The sequence below is a fragment of the Paroedura picta genome, chromosome 4, assembly GCF_049243985.1.
Source record: "Paroedura picta isolate Pp20150507F chromosome 4, Ppicta_v3.0, whole genome shotgun sequence".
NCBI lineage: Eukaryota > Metazoa > Chordata > Lepidosauria > Squamata > Gekkonidae > Paroedura > Paroedura picta.
Genome location: NC_135372.1, coordinates 124841374 through 124860988, shown reverse-complemented (window position 1 = coordinate 124860988; position 19615 = coordinate 124841374). Strand labels below are relative to the sequence as shown.

Below are 19615 nucleotides of genomic sequence, written 5' to 3'. Positions count from 1 at the left end.
GTTCTATACAGGCAATAAAAACAAGACCAGGAGCTGATTGTGGTTCAGATCATGAGCTTCTTGTTGCAAAATTTAGGCTTAAATTGAAGAAAGTAGGGAAAAGCACTAGGCCACTCAGGTACGAACTAAATCATATCCCCGATGAATATACAGTAGAGGTGACAAATAGATTTAAGGAATTAGATCTGATAGACAGAATGCCTGAAGAACTATGGACGGAGGTTCGCGACATTGTACAAGAGGTAGCAACTAAAACCATCCCAAAGAAAAAGAAATGCAAGAAATCAAAATGGCTGTCTGAGGAAGCTTTACAAATAGCTAAGGAGAGAAGGGAAGTGAAAGGCAAGGGAGAAAGAGAAAGATACACCCAACTGAATGCAGAATTCCAGAGAAAAGCTAGAAGAGATAAGAATGCCTTCTTAAATGAACAGTGCAAACAAATAGAAGAAAACAATAGAATGGGGAGGACCAGAGATCTTTTCAAGAAAATTGGAGATATGAAGAGAACGTTTCATACAAAGATGGGTATGATAAGGGACCAAAATGGTAGGGACCTCACAGAAGCAGAAGAGATTAAGCAAAGGTGGCAAAATTATACAGAAGAACTATACAAGAGCGAGCTTAACATCCCTGATGACCACAGTGGGGTAGTTACTGACCTGGAGCCAGACATCCTGGAATGTGAAGTCAAATGGGCCTTAGGAAGTCTGAGCAACAATAAAGCTAGTGGTGGTGACAGCATTCCAGTTGAACTATTCAAAATCTTAAAGGACGATGCAGTAAAAGTGCTACACTCAATATGCCAGCAAATTTGGAAAACTCAGCAATGGCCACAGGATTGGAAAAGGTCAGTTTACATTCCAATCCCAAAGAAGGGCAATGCCAAAGAATGTTCAAACTACCGCACCATTGCACTCATTTCTCATGCTAGCAAAGTTATGCTCAAAATCCTACAAGCTAGGCTCCAGCAATATGTGGACCGAGAACTTCCAGAAGTACAGGCAGGATTTCGAAGAGGTAGAGGAACTAGAGATCAAATTGCCAACATACGCTGGATCATGGAAAAAGCTAGGGAGTTCCAGAAGAACATCTACTTCTGCTTCATTGACTATGCTAAAGCCTTTGATTGTGTGGAGCACAACAAATTGTGGCAAGTTCTTAAAGAGATGGGAATACCAGAGCATATTATTTGTCTCTTGAGAAATTTATATGCAGGTCAAGAAGCAACAGTGAGAACTGAACATGGAATCACGGATTGGTTCAAAATTGAGAAAGGAGTTCGGCAAGGCTGTATACTGTCGCCTTGCCTATTTAACTTGTATGCGGAGCACATCATGAGAAAGGCGGGATTAGAGGAGTCACAAATTGGGATCAAGATTGCAGGGAGAAATATCAACAACCTCAGATATGCAGATGATACCACTCTAATGGCAGAAAGTGAAGAGGAACTAAAGAGCCTGTTGATGCGGGTGAAGGAGGAGAGTGCAAAAGTTGGCTTGAAACTCAACTTCAAGAAAACAAAGATCATGGCAGCCGGCCCTCTCAATTCCTGGCAAATAGATGGGGAAGAAATGGAGGTAGTGACAGATTTTATTTTCCTGGGCTCCAAGATCACTGCAGATGGGGACTGCAGCAAAGAAATTAAAAGACGCTTGCTCCTAGGGAGGAAAGCTATGGCAAATCTAGACAGCATCCTAAAAAGCAGAGACATCACCCTACCAACAAAAGTGCGTTTAGTCAAGGCTATGGTATTCCCAGTTGCAATGTATGGCTGCGAAAGTTGGACCATAAGGAAGGCCGAGCGTCAAAGAATTGAGGCTTTTGAACTCTTGTGCTGGAGAAGACTCTTGCGAGTCCCTTGGACTGCAAGGCGAACAAACCGGTCAGTCCTAGAGGAGATCAGCCCTGACTGCTCTTTAGAAGGCCAGATCCTGAAGATGAAACTCAAATACTTTGGCCACCTCATGAGAAGGAAGGACTCCCTGGAGAAGAGCCTAATGCTGGGAGTGATCGAGGGCAAAAGAAGAAGGGGACGACAGAGGATGAGGTGGATGGATAGAGTCACTGAAGCAGTAGGTGCAAACGTAAAAGGACTCCAGGGAATGGTAGAGGACAGGAAGGCCTGGAGGTTCATTGTCCATGGGGTCGCGATGGGTCGGACACGACTTCGCACATAACAACAACAACAATGACAAAGAGCATATTACCCATCTAGGGATAGAAAATCTGTGCCAATGTGAATGCACATCTGCCTTCAATTTGGAATCTCAATCTCTCATAGAATCATAGAATAATAGAGTTCGAAGGGACTTCATGGGTCATCTAGTCCAACCCCTGCACTATGCAGGGCACTTACAACCCTATCGCTTGTCTACCCCCTTGAACCTTCACAGAATCAGCCTCTCCATCATATGGCTATCCAGCCTCTGTTTAAACATTCCCAAAGATGGAGAATTCACCACCTCCTGAAGAAGCCTGTTCCACTGAGAAACCGCTCTAACTGTCAGGAACTTCTTCCGGATGTTTAGACAGAATTTCTTTTGAATTAATTTCATCCCACTGGTTCTGGTCCGTCCCTCCGTGGCAAGAGAGAACAACTCTGCTCCCTCCTCTATATTGCACCCTTTTAAATACTTGAAGATGGTTATCAGATCCCCTCTCAGTTGTCTCCTCTCCAGGCTAAACAGACCAAGCTCCCCCAACCTTTCTTCATACCTTTCCTCACCATCTTTGTTGCCCTCCTCTGGACACATTCCAGTTTGTGTACATCCCTCTTCAACTGGGGTGCCCAAAACGAAATACAGTACTCCCAAGTGAGGCCAAACCAGAGCAGAGTACAGCGGTACCATCACCCCCCCCCCCCCATGAGCTGGTCACAATACTCCGTTTGATACAGCCCAAAATCCCATTTGCCTTTTTAGCCTGCTGACTGCTGACTCATGTTCAATGTATTGTGGAGGGTGAAATGCTGTCAGGCCTTATATGTGGCAGCATTGTGCTCTGAACCCAAGCAGATTAGACACAAGTCCTGTTCATCCATCTGGGTCATTTTGGTTCCACAACAGGAGCATTTCTTGAATAAGGCTTTCTGAGTTTGAAGTTTGTCACCAACAATCCCAGCAATAATTCCTCACCAATGTGAAAATAGTTGGCAGCTCTAAAAGAGCAACCTTCTCTTTTGGTGGCAAACAAGGAATTGAGGGTGAGAGCACTGTTGCATGGGAGCATGTGGCTCCTAGGCAGGAACAGGTTTCTGGCTCCAACGTACAGCACCCCCTGGAGGTATTAAGCTGTAAAACGTCTCTGATGGCAGGCCTGCTCATGTGCAGTCCCCATATTGGGACTGCACAGAAGTCTGATGATGAACAAAGAATGATCAGAATTCAGCTTAAATGCACGCTCTATTCAATATTTTCTGCTGCTGAGTAATGTCATTTGAAAAAAATGCTTGGTTATTCCTCTTTGCATATGGAATTGCATCATAAATTTTTGTACAGTGAGGTAAATGCTGCCTCTGACAAGGAGAGAAACCTGCACCAAAGGTTTTTTTATTTGCCTACCGTTTCCAGGTTTCTCACACTACTCTTAGTATTTCTCCATTATTAAAGTGTGTGATCCCTGTTACATTTCTAAAACAGAACAAAGGGGGCAATTCTCTTACTGCTGTATGTCTTGGAAAATGTAGCTAGAGCTAGCAGAAACTGTATAATTGTATGAGCATTGCACTTAATCCACTGGTTCAGCCTGAAAAACAGCTTTGCCACACAAAGCACAACTTTTCAGTAGCATGGGAGTTTTCCTGTGAAGTGTGAAGATGATTGTTATCTCAGGAAGACATGACCACAGCATGAGACACAGCAGTCTGCGATTATTTCTTTGCATTGGATTACACACATGTGACTCAAATGAAATCCAAAATTGAAAGGTTTGTGGCCTTGTATCACTTATTGTTGTGCTTGGTGATTTTGCTAGCAGTGTTGGTTAGAAGACCAGTTATGATTAATTTGGCTGCAAGAGTGTTGCTTTTTAATATGTTTTCTTCATTTACATAACTCCCCCCCATTAGCGTTGTAAAGATAATTGGTTGTTTCAGTATATTAAGTTTGCATTTAGAGCTTGATATTTTTAACTGCATGCTTTCAGACAACACCCCCTTTTCTGATCACACTCTGTTAATATGTCATTCGTGTTTCATACATAAAGCCTACATGGTAATTTGTTTGCGTAACTAGGGTCTGGTTTTTGTTTTTTGGTGTGTTTTTGTCTTTGGTCTGAACAGTGTTGTTTGTAAATAAAGCGATCTATGCAAATGTTAACAATGAGTTAGGGAAGGCCTGTGTTCTTTGAAATTTGTCACCTAGAATCTTTTTTCCCCCTTTTGTCATAACAGCAACATTTCCTGCAGCTCAGTCTGCAGTAACACTCTGAAATGTATTTTGTTTCATAGAAGAACAAAGAATCATTTTCTTTCCTCAAGTGAATAATAACTGGTGTCATATTCAACTAGACGGACTTGAGCTCTAAAATGACTCCTCGTTTAAAAATTACTGCTTTTTTTCATTAGCAGCCTAATTTTGATAAGAATGTTATATGAATTGTTGCTAAGTACATGCTGCAGTTCCATTGTTTATCCCTGATCTGATAGCAGCTCTGGTATTTTTCCACACAGTGAAATTCAACTCTTCACAGGGCCTGTGTCTTAAAAAAGGCCTGCATAAGAGAGGGTTAATGGACAGGAAGCTGCAGCTGCAGCAGACTAATAGGCAAGTCAGATTTTTGTTTAACTGACAGCTTTAGAAGGCCTTAGGGATGAAGGAAGGGCAGTTTGTAAAAGCGGCATCTAGCACAGTACTGAAAAAATGTAGCTATTTTCTGTATCCTCCGCATTTAATTAGGTAAGGGGCATTGCTAATGATTAGGAATCCAGCCTTCTGCTTTATTATCCAACATATATCACATACTGCAACAATTTTGGTTAAGTTCCAAACTGTGTGTTTGTGCTGCTCCCAGCAAATCTTGTTAATGTGTATGGAAGAATCATATTTGTAAAGCTGTGTGTGTATATGTTATATAACAGATGAACTGTTGGGGTTATCTTCGATCTTTTTAGCATATGTTTAATTGTGTACCTTGTGTGTGTTTTTGTTTCAAAATGCTTTTTTTTTTTGCCCTTACCAAGGGTGGCTTTCACTGCGTATTTCAGCATGTTTGCCTTCTCTGTAGGAAAAAAAAAAACCAACACCTTCTGTGGCCTGGGGAAATCTGCAGGTTTAACAAACCTCAAACAGAGGCAGAAAATGTCGCTGGAGCAAGGTTTTCTTCAGCCTGGCACTTAGCAATCACTTTGTTCTCTGTAGAAATCTGATTTCTACAAGGAATTTCGACGTGTGTGGCTCCCTTTTAAAGTTTCTTTTGCTGAAACAGGCCTAGTTTAGCCTGTCTTCTCTGTGCACAGGATGGCTCCTGCTTGCCAGAGCTGCACAAAGATAATCGCTCAGGAAGTGTTTCAGCCAATCCCCTGAAGCTTTACATTCAGATTTTCCAAACTAGCCAATCCAGGATTAGCTTTTATTAGGAAGACAGATCATCAAGCTGAAGTGCCAAGCCCTTTCTGTCTGAGTCCTGAGAGCCTGTCCTCCATGTTTTATAAGTATTGACATAACACTGTGTTAACAATGCATCCACAGAGGTAAGCTTTACTTTTTTACATGTTTTTCCTCTAAAACCTATGAGATGTGGTTTAACAGTGTGATTCTCTGTGATCTGCCGAGCAAAACTCACCCCACAGCACTTTATTAAGTTGAAAATGTTTAAATTTGCTTTCTTGGGTCACATGGTTTTAGTAGCCATTAGCCCCAGCTTTATTTTACAGACAGGCAAAGCCTTTGCATACATACTTCTTCACTAGAGGATGGTGGATTTTAGAGTTTGTCAAGATACTGTTATTCCAAAGCAGCGTTCTGTGCCTGAGCAGTTTGCCTGCACTATTGTCTGTTGTGTCACATGCCTGCTGAAGAGAAAATGGAAGCTAGGGAGCAGATGCATTTAACTGCCCTACAGGGAGACAAGCAGGGATAATGGCAGACAGCAGAACAGGCAAGTTTACCTTTTCAAACAGGGTAAAGAAGAGCTAAGCTAAGTTATCCCTGATAGAAAATGGGATTTTTAGCTACCTAGACCCCAGCAAGGGGTGCCAAGGGCAAATTTCAGATACTGGGCCTAAGTGGTGGAGGGCTATTGCATCATGTTTTCTTTTTTTGTACAGTTTTATGTTGATTAAAAATGGATGTTTAACTTTTTTTCCTTACAGGATCATTAGATGAAGTGTGTGTTTTTTCTGGAGGACAGTGTAGAACCAACAATCTGCCTCCTTAAAAAGGACTTTTTAAATTGTAGGTTTTCGAGCAGTTTTAGGTCTAGGTCTGAAACCATCAGGTGTATCTGTGTGCCTCTTTCACTGCTTTTCCTGCTTAAAGACAACGTGATTTTGAACTGTTTCCTTCCTTCTCTTCTGTACTACAAATAAAACTAATGGACTTTTTACTCTGTGCTTCTCCCCCCCCCCCCATTTTGCAATGTAGCAGGCTCATTTCTCTGAGGTGGACTGATTTAAAAAAATCATGTGTGGTTCATGAGAGTATTACATGTTCATTTTTTTTCCTTTTTGGGCTTTTCTGGTTTTTGGCATGATGCTACGTAATTATTTCAAAAATTTCCTTTTGGTCAAACCCCAAATCTGCCAGCTTGTATCATATTTACTGGGGAAAATGAGATGGTTGCTTGAACATTTGGTAAGTAAACTTGTCTGTTCTTCTCTGATAATTTTAAATAGTTTTCTTTTGCTTTTAACAGGGTAGCATTAATCCAGCAAGGGGAATATATTTTGAGTGGCTAGCTGAGTGAAAATGATTTTTTAAAATTGTCTCTTCAAAATCCTGTGCAGATAAACAGTGCCAATCTGAATTTCCTTGAAATGTATACTTCCTGTTTTCCTCTGAAAATATAATTCTGCTTACACTGTTCCTAGATCCCCTAATTAATACATTTGCAGGTTAGAGCTCAATTCAGACTTTCAGGCTTTTGAAGTGTGGTGAATGTGCTAGTTCTCAGCAATGTAAATCTTGCAACATGGTAACAAGGTTATCCCTCAGTAACCCTATGCTTTTGTTATCTATGATGTATCATCCAGCATGAAATTTGGATAAGAACTACTTTAGACGAACATGTGCTTTAAAAAATAAACTAGAAGTGAAATATTTGTATGCATGCCTCAATTAGGAGCTTTTCAGGGGACACTTTCTCATAATATTACAGATACTATGTAGCCATCTATTTCATAATGCAATGCATTTAAAAAAAAGATATATTTAGTTATGACTAGAGAGGCATGATACACTGTTGTAATATCCCTTTTACTTTGGTTTCAACCTGACTACGTTCTGTCATTGGTTTCAAAGTAAGAAACCCTAGAGTATATACCATTTAAATACCTATTTCAGAACACACACACACACACCACACACAGAGTTTCTGAGGGAGCTGAAGTTTTTATGCTATTTGAGGATTCTGTAGCATATGCAAGTGGCTCTGAACCTAAGGAATAAGTTTTAGTTCTTAAGGTGCCATATAGGCTCAGATACATTTTTCTGCTGCATTTTATTTCTCAGTAGCAGAGGGGCGTGGAATCTTAGTGCACAATATCATTTTATGAAGAAGCAGTAGAAAATGAGCTGTACTCTGAATGCCTGAGTTAAAATGGCTCCCCTGGATTTTGTTGAAGAAAGATATGTCTCAGATTTGCATCTCCAAGAGTACCGCTGACAAGCGGAAACATGTGTGTACGGTCTACCCTTGTGCACATAATGAAACACAGTAAGTCCCCTAAAGTTCACCCTTTTAAAATTGCTCAAATGCAAATTTTTTCATAGTTCACAAAATGTATAAATGTCTGCATTGCAGCAAGATGTCTGAGGCAAGGAGAGACAGCAGTGTTGTTTCCCAGATCAGCCCAATCATACCGCTCTGTCGAGAGCCTGAGCCAATAGGAGCAAGGGATAGGTTAAAGATTGACAAATACTGTAGCAAGGCTGAGAGAGGCCTTCTGGAAATTTCCCCCATCTTTGTTCCCTCTAAGTAAGGCATATTCAACCAAGCTGATGATTTCCATGTATTTTTGATGCTTTCACAAGGTATGATATGAGTCAGTTTTATAGATGGCATGCAGAGGAACACAGTATGCTTTTGTGTCTCCTGTTTTAACCAGATGGGATGTATATCTTGTTTAAACAACAGACACAGTTGGGGTGGGGGTGGGAGTGGGGGGGACACAATTCCTCCTGCCCACTGGTTCTAGCTAATTTTGCAATTGAACAGGGTTTGCAGGAAGCAAGCTGGGATATATTCCTTTGACAGAAAACGTTGTTTTTGATGCAGAGATGATTGATAGCACAATCCTTTTTAAATTTTGGGCTACTAGAGAGTTACTTAGATGGGCCAAAATGGAAACAGGTTTTCATTATCATCTGGATTACCAGTCAGTTATTTTTTAAATTATCTCTGTAGAAAAGAGAGAATAATAAAAAGTGTGTTTGGTTTAGGCGATACAATGAAACTATCTTTTTCAGAGTCACATGCCTTTCATTCTGTTTAGGAAAACAGGTTTTAGTTGGGAGTCTAATAGAATTAAGGGGGAAAATGGTGATTTTTCTGTAGTTTATGGACAGTCTTTAACATCAGTGCAAAAAGGGAAAGGGTACAATGTGTAAAGTGCTCCAAAAGGAATCTCATTTTCTGTCCCTTAGGTTCTGTTGACGTTGGAAGAATCTTATAAAAATGGATTCCTCTATTTCCATCGCAAATTTAGCTTCAGCATAAATTTAGCTTCTGTGTCTATGGACTTCACCTGGCTTCTCTCACTTAAATGTCTGACTCCCCCCCCCCCCCATGTAATCCTACTCACCCCCTCCTTCCTTTAGTGAAGTAGCCATGTTTGTTTTACTCCTGGCAAGATATAAAGCAAGTTTCACTCTCTCTTAAGACAGGTGCTCCTTGTAGTCATCAGATCAACACTAATAAGTCTCAGTGCCAGCTATGCCCCAGTATTCCATTGAGCTGAGAGTATCAAGCTAAAGCAGCCCAGCTGGTGTCTTGGCATTCTGCGAACCGTGCTCATACCAAATTCTTAATCTACCAATGAATCATATGTTCACTAGGCCATCACTTTGGGCTTTGAAAATCTATTGCTGATGGAAACGGAAGTTCTACTTTTTCTGTCTCTTTTATAGGATGTATTTCATAAGAAATGAGTTTGATATACTTTGTGACAAATCATATTTGTTTTCCCTTTCAGTGCTAATATCTGCCCCCCCCCACACACACACAGGGCCCATGGAGTTTTTGCCTCCAATATGATAAGCTTTGTTTTGAGATAATACTGACAGCACTTATATAGTATTGGTTTCAAGCAAGATGTTTCCTCAACCGTACTTCCATAATTTGGGGAAGCTGCCTGATCCTGTGCAACGTTAAGCAAACTCAGGCCCATTGAAATCAATGGGTTTAAGTGTGCCTAAATGCCTAGGGTAGAGCTGCCACTGCTGTAAAAATCATTAGCTACTATTCTTGTGCAGATGTGAAAATTGACCTTTAAAAAAAATAATGGATGTCATTCTGAATTTGCCATGGACATATATTTAACCTTGATGCACTAGACTTTTTACAGGGGAGCTGGAGAAGGTACATCAGTCCTTGCATATTCAAAATGAAGACTGCATCTAAAATGGAAGGATTTCCTTAGTAACCTGTGACTTCACAAAGCTCCTGTCTTGTGCATTTTAGTTAAACATTTGGTTGTCTGATATCAGTGTGTCATCTGAACATTTTTTTTCCTGCTACTTAGATGATTGCTTTGAAAACAGCACTGCTGTTTAAACCAAGGGGCACAGTTTATTGAATAAATTGCTTCCATTTTAGCTATAGTATAGGAATGAGGCAATGCAGTGCTGCCAGACGCCATTTTAAGAATCCTGCATAAATAGCATAGCTACCGATGAGTAAGAGACTGTTATAGGTGAGTGCTTATACAGAGATGCTATTTATTCAGTTATGGCATGCAAAATACTATCTCCAGTTTTTTATTATATGGAATTTCTGGAAATGTTATTTTATGCTTTCTACTCACATGAAAGAAGAAGCAGTAGTTATATTCACGATAAAACTGAATTTTAGTGGTTATGATGTTAAACATTGTTTTTAATTACAGAAAAATAGCTTCCAGAAATGCATGACTCTTGGGATTAAGTGAATGTAGTAATTTCCATAATAAAACGGAGGATACTGTGTATGTAAGGTATCTTAGCTTTCCATATCATATTTCCTGGTTAAATGTCAAGGTGCAGTACTTCATCTACAACTTTTGGCTCATCTGTTTAGGTTAAGGGAATGTATAGAAGCTTCTACATTAATACATTTTTGAGATGAATATTAAAGGAAAGGAATGGGCTTCCATAAATTATTTTATTTGTCTAATTTTTAAAAATTGTTATAATACTGCAAGGAGGCTAATGAGGTATATGATTTAAGAAGATAATGAAAAAGGTAGGTACATAGTAAACATTTTGGCCAGTTTGTACTCATTTATAACTAGCTTTCACCTCCCATTTTCCTTTTTAAAAGAGAATCTTCATTCTCAAAGCTTCATTGTCATATGAATTAAAATAGTATATACAAAGCCATCTGTTTATACATTTGGGCTTCCTTTAATGTGGGTGTACTTCTGAACTTGAGGTTCTCAGTAATGGATATAAATCTCAATGATAAAAAATGCAAATGGATACAATTTCTAATTAGTTTCCTTATAGAAGCTTTCTTTAGTCTGTTTTCAAGAAAATAAGGATCATTCTCAGAAAAAACAAGGTGAATATTTACAGTATTAGAAATAGACCACTATTATTTCTGGTAGGTAGATTCACACCAGTATTTTATTAGATGCATGTTGCAATGGAATAAATACCAGTTTACCAAAATGAGTGGAACAAATAGGTGGTCAAAATGGTAGGAGTATTAATGCTGACCCCTCAGTTTGCTGTGTTTTCGCCTCATATTTGCATTCTGATTACATTTCCCCTTATGCCTAGATGTTCTTTTTTATTAAAGAAGACTTTGAAAGAGAAGAAAAGAGAGATGCCATTGCTAATTTACTGAATTGCTGCTCTTTGGGAAGTGTTTCCTTTGAATTATTGTCCCTTTAAATCTTTTATGAGGGGAAAAGCTGTTGGTAAGATTACATAGGCTATTGTGTTTAAACAGCTTGAAAACAAGAGATGGACGGTGCAGACTTAAGAGATTCATCAATTCTTTTAAAAAGGGTTATCCTAAGCCCACTGTAAATTGTATGTATGTAGATTTGCCTATTTCCCCATTCATTAATATCAGAGTCTACATGACTATCAGTGCTGCAGTTGTGCAAACAATAAAAAACAAAGCTTTTTAACAGTAGAATTCCTAAAATACTTTAGAAATTGCAGGAGTGTAGTCACACCATGGCTGTTTTCTGATGTCTCAAAATGTGTTCACTGTTGTTTTATTCTTATAAATATATATAAATCTGTCAAGACCTTCAGGTGATGGCTGCAAACCAGCTCCACATGTCCAAGCAGGTCTTCCCCCTTATCTATGAACTGTGTGTTCTTATGAAGCTCCACATGGCATATGTTGGATTTGAGGCTTTTTTTAAAAAAAAAAGCTTTAGGATCTGGAAAGCTTTATCACTGATAAATATAAATAATGTGTACATGCTAACAAGCATATATCCTGCATGTCACTTAAACATGATTTCATTCTTGTAACCATTTCATTAGTGGAAAATCGGTATTAGCTAAATATTGTTTACCAGCATTACAAATGTGGGCATACTCTAGCTTTCCAGTTGCAAAACCATGGTAATGGCATATAATGATCATTTGATCATGGAATCATGAGAGATGAAATTTTGGGAGATACCATCTTTAAAATATAACAGAGGTATATGAAGGACTTGTTGCATTCATCTTGCATTTATCCCTGACCTGTTCAGGAACAAGTTGAATTAATTTTAGAGCTCTTGTATATTGTGGTCTTTGGCAAAGGAGAGTATGGGGGAAGGGAAATATTAGAAATTAGGAAAGGCAGAGATTTGTTTGCAAATGTAAGACTTGATAAACTAATATTTTATCATTAGGGCGGTCTAGAAACGTTTTAGATAGGATCCAGAAAATATTGTAGTGTTGAATGGCTCATGAGGATAAGAGATGCATGTAATGGTTCACCACCTACTTAAAAGCAAGAAGATGATGAAGGAAATCACAAATATATTTACTCAGGCATCTAATATGGAATTGGTTGTATTCTATAGTTGAGGATTAAGTCTGTTGAATTAGCAAATGGCACCACATTATCTGAACAGTAAAATCCCCCGAAGACTGTAAGGGGTTCCAAAACAAACTCTGTGAGACTAAATACAAATGGGTAGCTGTGTTGATCTGAAGTAGCACCTTTAAGACCAACAAAGATTTATTCAGGGCGTGATCTTTCGAGTGCAAGCACTCTTTTGTCAGACTATGATCTTCTTATTCCCTGTCATGTAAGAAGATCATAGTCTAACGAAGAGTGCTTGCACTCGAAAGCTTACGCTCTGAATAAATCTTTGTTGCACTTGCTACTGGACTCTGATTTTTCTGTGAGACTAAGCAACAGTAGTAGCAGTTGAGGGCTTAGACCAGGGGTAGTCAAACTGCGGCCCTCCAGATGTCCATGGACTACAATTCCCAGGAGCCCCCTGCCAGCATTCGCTGGCAGGAGGCTCCTGGGAATTGTAGTCCATGGACATCTGGAGGGCCGCAGTTTGACTACCTCTGGCTTAGACTCAAACAATTTTATTAACAGGGAGGCGTGTGTGTGTGTGATTTTTGCTAGCCCCCTTTCCACATGCTGTTCCTAGTGGTCACCTGTCCTCTAGGAACAGCACTTGGGGGATCCTGTTGAGTAGGGGGGCGGAGGAAAGCCTGATTCCACTGAGGGACATCCTTTTTCAGTGGAGATTTATCAATGGATCCAAGCTGTGATTTAGTTTATGTGCAAAATTCTGCATGTTGGCACCGAGCTATCTAGTATTATTTAAGATGCCCTTTAAAAAAAAAATGCAGTATTGTATCTGAGGTGGTTCACAAAATATATTCAGTACAATAATATCAGGAGAACATGGAGTCTTCCATAATGATTGAAAATTTAATAATTTCTAATGAATAGTCATTGAAGTAATCAGCAATTTAAAATGGCTGTAGTTAAAATTAAACTGTTAAAGACCTTAAATCCAAAACAGTGCCATCCCAGAAAAAGCCTTGTCTTACTTCTGGAGATTTGTGCCTTGCCTTTTGATGACAATCTCAGCAAAACAGGCATATCCATTAGGCTGGAATCAGTCCTTAACAGTGCCACCCTAAGCAGATTTACACAGACTCCTAGTCAGTTTATTTAGTGGGGCTTATTCCTAGGGAAATGTTAGGATTGTACTGTAAATATACAGGTTCCAAGTAATTTACTGCTTTAAATATAACCAATCTTATATTTAAAGGACACGCAGTAATGGGTTTAAACCAGTGGTCCCCAACCTGCGGGCCGCGGCCCGGCGCCAGGCCGCAAAGGCCATGGCGCCGGGCCGCGTCTCCCTCTCCCCGCCCCTCCCCGCAATAAAAAACTTCCCAGGCCGCAATCTTGCGGCCCGGGAAGCTTCTTACTGCGGGAGGGCGGGGAGAGGAAATCAGGGCGGGCTGCGCCCGTGCAGGCCGCGCCCACGCGGCCCGATCCGCGGGTGCGGCTCGCGGGCGCGGCCCGATCCGCGGGCGCGGCTCGCGGGCGCGGCCCAAAGCGTGGGCGTGGCCCGCGCGGGCGCGGCCCAATGCCCTGCCGGTCCCCAGCCTAATAAAGGTTGGGGACCACTGGTTTAAACTACAAGTACAACGATAGAGGCTAGATATCAGGAAAAAAATTTTCACAGTCAGAGTAGTTCAGCAGTGGAATAGGCTGCCTAAGGAGGTGGTGAGCTCCCCCTCACTGGCAGTCTTCAAGCAAAGGTTGGATACACACTTTTCTTGGATTCTTTAGGATGCTTAGGGCTGATCCTGCGTTGAGCAGGGGGTTGGACTAGATGGCCTGTATGGCCCCTTCCAACTCTATGAATCTAATCTGCTTGGATTGTGTTTGGGAATTGGAAACCAGGGCAGTTAAAAAAAAATTCCAATAAGAATGCTGGTTTTACAACATCATACCAATTAGTAGTTCCATATAAGAAATGGATGGAAAATAAAATGGCATGTACTGTAATCCGTGGTGCAATATGGCACCCATATTATAATATTGTGAGCTGTTTTGGTGTCAGGTAGGTTTTGGTAGATCTATTGAAGATATATAAAAGCAGAGCTGGTTTAAGGACTTGCACAGCCCGTAGCAACGGAGCCAGTTTAAGGATTTGCAGGGTCCTAGCTATGGCAGGAGCAGCGAGACTATGGCAGGAGCAGCGAGACTTGGAGCTGCCCACAGTGGACAGGGATGTCACTCTGAATGTCCTTAAAGAGCTCCATCAAGTAAGCTCACTTTTTATAAAAGCCTCTTGCCTAGAGTGTGATGGAATGAACAAAGGAGGTGGAGACCTTCAACTCACCTGCTGCTGCCTCACATGTAGTCCCAAATAGGAGGGAGGAGGCAGTGGATGTAATGTGAGCACAGGGCAAGGAGGAAGGAGCAGTGGCAGCAGCAACATGGCAGCGGCCAAGAAAGGGCTTTTTTCTTTCCCCTCCTGTGGTGCAAGCTTCTTCTTTTCCCTCCTGTGGTGCAGAGTGTGTGTGTGTGGGTAGGTGCACTCTTGGTTCTCTACCTGATTGGAGAACATTTTGCTGGGTGTTATCCCACTCATCACCAGGGAAGGAGGAAGAAATAGTTCTTGGTAAGGTCAGGGGAGAAGGACCGTTTATGTTATGTAACCAATGGTCTTTCCCACCAGGTCTCTTGGCTCCACTTTAGGGTAGTGCCTGTGCAATACAGCCACCTTCCTTCCTGCCCCAGCAATTTGATGCTCCAATCCTAATATCCTCATGCCATAAACTTTTGGGGGAGAGAAGTTATGGCACCAAACTATGAGGGGCAGGCGCTGGGTAGCATGTGCTACATGGATAAACCGGCCATGAATAAAAGAACTACTATTTTATAAGCATTTGATTGCCAAATGCTAGAAGGGATATCTATTTCAATCAAATCTTCTTTGCATGTTTTCAAGAGACATCTGTCGGGCTGCTTTTAGTAAGATAACACTAGACCAGATGACCTTGTTCTGATGCAATGTTGCTCATAGGTGCTTTTCCATCACTTTACCAATCTGTATTCTTTTTCAAGTTATGCCCATTATATAAAGTTTGCTGCTCTGGAAGTGGGATGAGCGTAGATAGCATTAGAACTTCTGTTTGTGTTTGGACATTGGCTTATATTTGTATGTCTTTAAAACATTTCCATACAGTGGTTTTAGGTTGCTAATACATTTTAAAATCCACCACAAAAAAGAGAAACAAGGCAAAAAAGAGCCCAAGAACAAAAAAAAAAGTTAACAAAAAAGGGAAATGTTTGTAGGTCTAATGAGGGTACACCATAGAGTTTTTTCAATGTGATGTAGTTATAAAAATGCCAGTATTTATTAGAAACAACGAAAGGCCTCAGATAAAATCAAATCCTATGAACATATCCACGCCACTGATCAAATGTGGTTTGGCATTACCACCTTTATCAGTGGTCTGGCATACATATATACGGTAAGTACAGCATACAAGAAACATATCATACATTTTGTAATATTAGCTCCTTTACACAGACAAAACATTAAGAGACATAGACAATGGCCACTGTGTGAACTATTAGTCACATGTATGGAGGCCTCAGCATCCTTTCCATGTACATGGCTCCTTACTTCTTTGGAAGACACTGACAGAGAGGCTGAAAGTGTAACCTGCCTTTACCAGGGCCTGTTTTTGAGAATTTTGAGGCCTCCATTTATTTCCTCATTAGACCTTCAGACATTTCCCTTTTTGTTAACCTTTTTTGATTCCTGAATACATTTTAAAATTCTGGTTTCCATGGGAAGTATGTAAATTCAGACTTTGCCAAAATTCATTCTTGGTGTAGTATTAGGCAGTTCTTTTTGTGGAGAGAATTCTTTAAAATAAAATAAAACCAATGATATTGGTACAGTTCTTAATTTTTTTTAACTGGCCACACATATACAGACACTTTTTTTTTCTTTTCTGCTTTCTGCCACCTTTCTTGGATTAATGTTTTAGGAGTGATGTATAGGCTTGCAATTATCTGTGTAAAATAATGTAAAAATAATGGATGCTCCTGGGTATTTCTGTCTTTGAGTATCAGAAAGAAAAACAGGAAAAAAATGATGGAATATTCCAGGTACCCAAGCATAATTTGTCTAAACCATGCAACTGAAACAACCAAAGAATCCAGTTTTCATCATTTATCACAAGTTCTTGCTAATGTTCAGGGCTATATGAGAACAATCATCATCAATAAGTAATGTATAAGGGAACTTCAGGATCACTTGAAGCCAATGACTACCCCCCTCACTGCGCTGCCACCATTTCAGTTCCTGTCACCATTACATCAAGTCCTGATTATATGTAGGAGGTGGAATTGCAGAGATTAGAATGAGTTCTATTTGTACTCCAATCTTAGCAGCTGGATGAAAGTTCTGATTTCATTGTTTAAAATGGTGACACTATCACTGTATCATTGAAAAGAAATGTGAATCAGTCTGCTGCTAAATATGTTCCTGTGCCTCTACCACTTTCACTCTCCAGTGTGTTAAAAATAAAAAGTAAGAATAATATTCTGAATATTTCTTTACTCTCGTAGCTTGGCTGAAGAAGAAGTAAAGGCAGAGCAGGAGGTGGTGGAAGGGATGGATATCTCCACTCGATCCAAAGGTGAGTGACAGTAATATTATCTCTGTCATTTAGAGCGCAAAAGGCAACAAGGAAATTATGCTTCATTTTAAGCATTTTTTTCCCGTTAAGTACATGAAGATGGTTGTGAAAATTCACAATAAAATGCCGTGAAAATTTTAGCAACTATGCCTCAATTTTAGTTAATATTGTGATGATGCAACTGTTATTCAGATTATATTATTTGGCTCCTTCCTTGTATGGTAGCCTTTTAAAAATCTTTGACCCTTTTATTTCCAGCATATCATAGAGTAATGCTGCTTTCAAAGTTTCAAAAACCAAGCCTTTTTCATCTTTTAACTTAAACACCTGGCTTATGTGTTCATATCTTGTTTTGTCTGCTGTTTCTTCTCACCTATATTCCTTTGTTATCTCAGTTCTATCACTTCTGCCTAGAGCTCTGCTGTCAAAAGAATTCACCTGTCATTGCACATTGCCTTTCCATCTTCTTCTACGCTCAGCACAGTTTTTTTTTGTCCATACCTTTTAAGCTTAGCTCTCTGTAGCCTTCAGTCTTCTGTTGTTGTTTTTGTTGTTGTTGTTGTTTGGGGGGGTTGCCCATCAGGTCACAGCGAGCTTATGTTGACCTGTACAGTTTTCAAGGCAAGAGATACTCAGAGGAAGTATGCCCCTGCCTGCCTCTGCCTAGTGAACCTGGTATTTCTTGATGGCCTTCTATCCAAATACCAACCAGGACTGCTCCTGATAGGTTCTGAGATCTTGCAAGATGAGGCTGTCCAGGTCAGGGATTTGTTCTGATGTCCCAATATTATTTTTGCCTTTGTCCTTCACTTCTCCTATTCTGAGAGGGACTTTGTGTTGTGATACTGTGCTTGACCTGGGAAGACTCAGGTGCAGATCGCTGCTTGCCCTGAAAGTCAGTGGATGACCTTGGAACCGTCATTCACACAAAGCCTAGCCTATGTCGCAGGGCTATAGTGAGGGCAAAGAACAGTGAGGGAAGAACAGTGTACAATATCATGAGTACTTTAGAGGAAGGATGGGACAAAAAATTAATAAGGACACATGTGAATCCTGACATTCTACCAGCCTGAGCTACCTGAAGGTCTCTTATTCTTCTAAAATAAGCCAGTTTGGTGTAGTGGTTAGGAGTGTGGACTTCAAATCTGGTGAGCTGAGTTTGATTCTGCACTCCCCCACGTGCAGCCAGCTGGGCGACTTTGGGCTCTCCACGGCGCTGATAAAGCTTTTCTGACCAAGCAGTGATATCAGGGCTCTCTCAGCCTCTCCCACCTCACAGGGTGTCTGTTGTGGGGAGAGGAAAGGGAAGGTTACTGTAAGCCGCTTTGAGCCTCCTTCGGGTAGAGAAAAGCGGCATATAAGAACCGACTCTTCTTCTTCTTCTTCTTCTTCTAAAACTTCTACCCGTTTTCTCTTGCTTTTCTTTTCTTAATCCTCCCTCCCAGAACCCTTATCTGGTATTGTCACTTTATTCCATAAAACCCCAGCTCCCACACCTACCACTTCATTCTCATACCCATTTGGAATATAGCCTTGATAAATGTATCCACACTTTAAAAAAAAAAGGGAAAAGGGGGGATTGCTCAAGCACACCCATACCCTGCTGCCTCAGGGCATGTCCCTCCCCTTATGCATACTCTCCTGAGCAGCAAACAGGGCTGGATAGAAATACCCCTTTCTTGCTAGGGTTCAGGACTGGATAAATACTTTCAAGTATATCTAACCTCAGATTTCTGTGAGCACTTGGGCAGCTGCCCGGTAGACTGGCTCCTTCTTGGAGCTCTGCAGTCTTTCTTTGTTAGACCAAGGGGTGAATTCCAGTTTTCTAAAACTTTGGCTTGTATATATAATAATAATAAAAATAATGGAGGTACTGGCTCTTGCATGCCTCTGCGTGGGAGGAGAAGGCATCCTACTAGTTCCTATCCAGCCAAATGTACTGGGTGGTTTAGTCCGCGCTGGAGAATCACAGCTCCATGACTGACAGTGCAAAAAGTAGATGGCAGAATGAAATTGTTTTAGTCTTGCCCTTTATGTCATGTTCATCCTTGGAACAGAGAACAGGAATATGGTATTGAACTGTAACCTCTTAATTTTAATCTTGCACGCTCTGCTGTTGACTCATATTAAAGTAGCAGTAGCTTTTTCAGATGGAAGAAGGGGACCTAAAACTTTCACCACGTACCATATCTTGACATTGTTACATTACTTCCTGTTCTGAGCAGGTCATAATTTACCATTGCATCGAAACTCCCTCCCTCTTGCACTGTGGACAGTCCCTTCTCTAGAGGCCTTCTAGTGTCACCTGAAACCTTTAAAAAATTCTGGGGTGCCTTTTTATTTTAATATTCTCTGCAAAAAAATTAATGGATTTTTAAAAACTGACTTATGTGGATTTTATTACCGTAAACACTGTTTTCAGTGTTAATTTATGATGTGCACCCTCATTAAGTAAGTGAAGGAAAACATAACAAAGCATATGAGGAAGTACCGTAACTCGATGAGGTGGGACATATCGGTGTGGGGAGTGTGTGAGTTCCAGGTATGGTCATGTAGAACTGGCTCATGTATGGTGTTGTGTGAACTCTCTCATCTTAATATTC

At 40.5% G+C, this 19615-nt stretch overlaps 1 protein-coding gene across 10 annotated transcripts in view; it reads left to right on the top strand.

Annotated features, from left to right (window-relative positions):
* ZMYND8 (zinc finger MYND-type containing 8) overlaps nt 1-19615 on the top strand; it is a 109868-nt gene that overhangs the window by 28406 nt on the left and 61847 nt on the right. For 5 of the 10 annotated variants that reach the window (XM_077335542.1, XM_077335541.1, XM_077335540.1 and 2 more), the window contains exon 3: nt 16942-17012. In XM_077335542.1, the coding sequence (XP_077191657.1) occupies nt 16942-17012 (71 nt within the window). Of the gene's footprint in view, nt 1-3890; nt 3926-4794; nt 4896-5557; nt 5690-5785; nt 6097-6595; nt 6792-16941; nt 17013-19615 lie in introns of those variants that run through there. The other 5 variants (XM_077335544.1, XM_077335543.1, XM_077335545.1 and 2 more) reach the window with 5 other exon arrangements.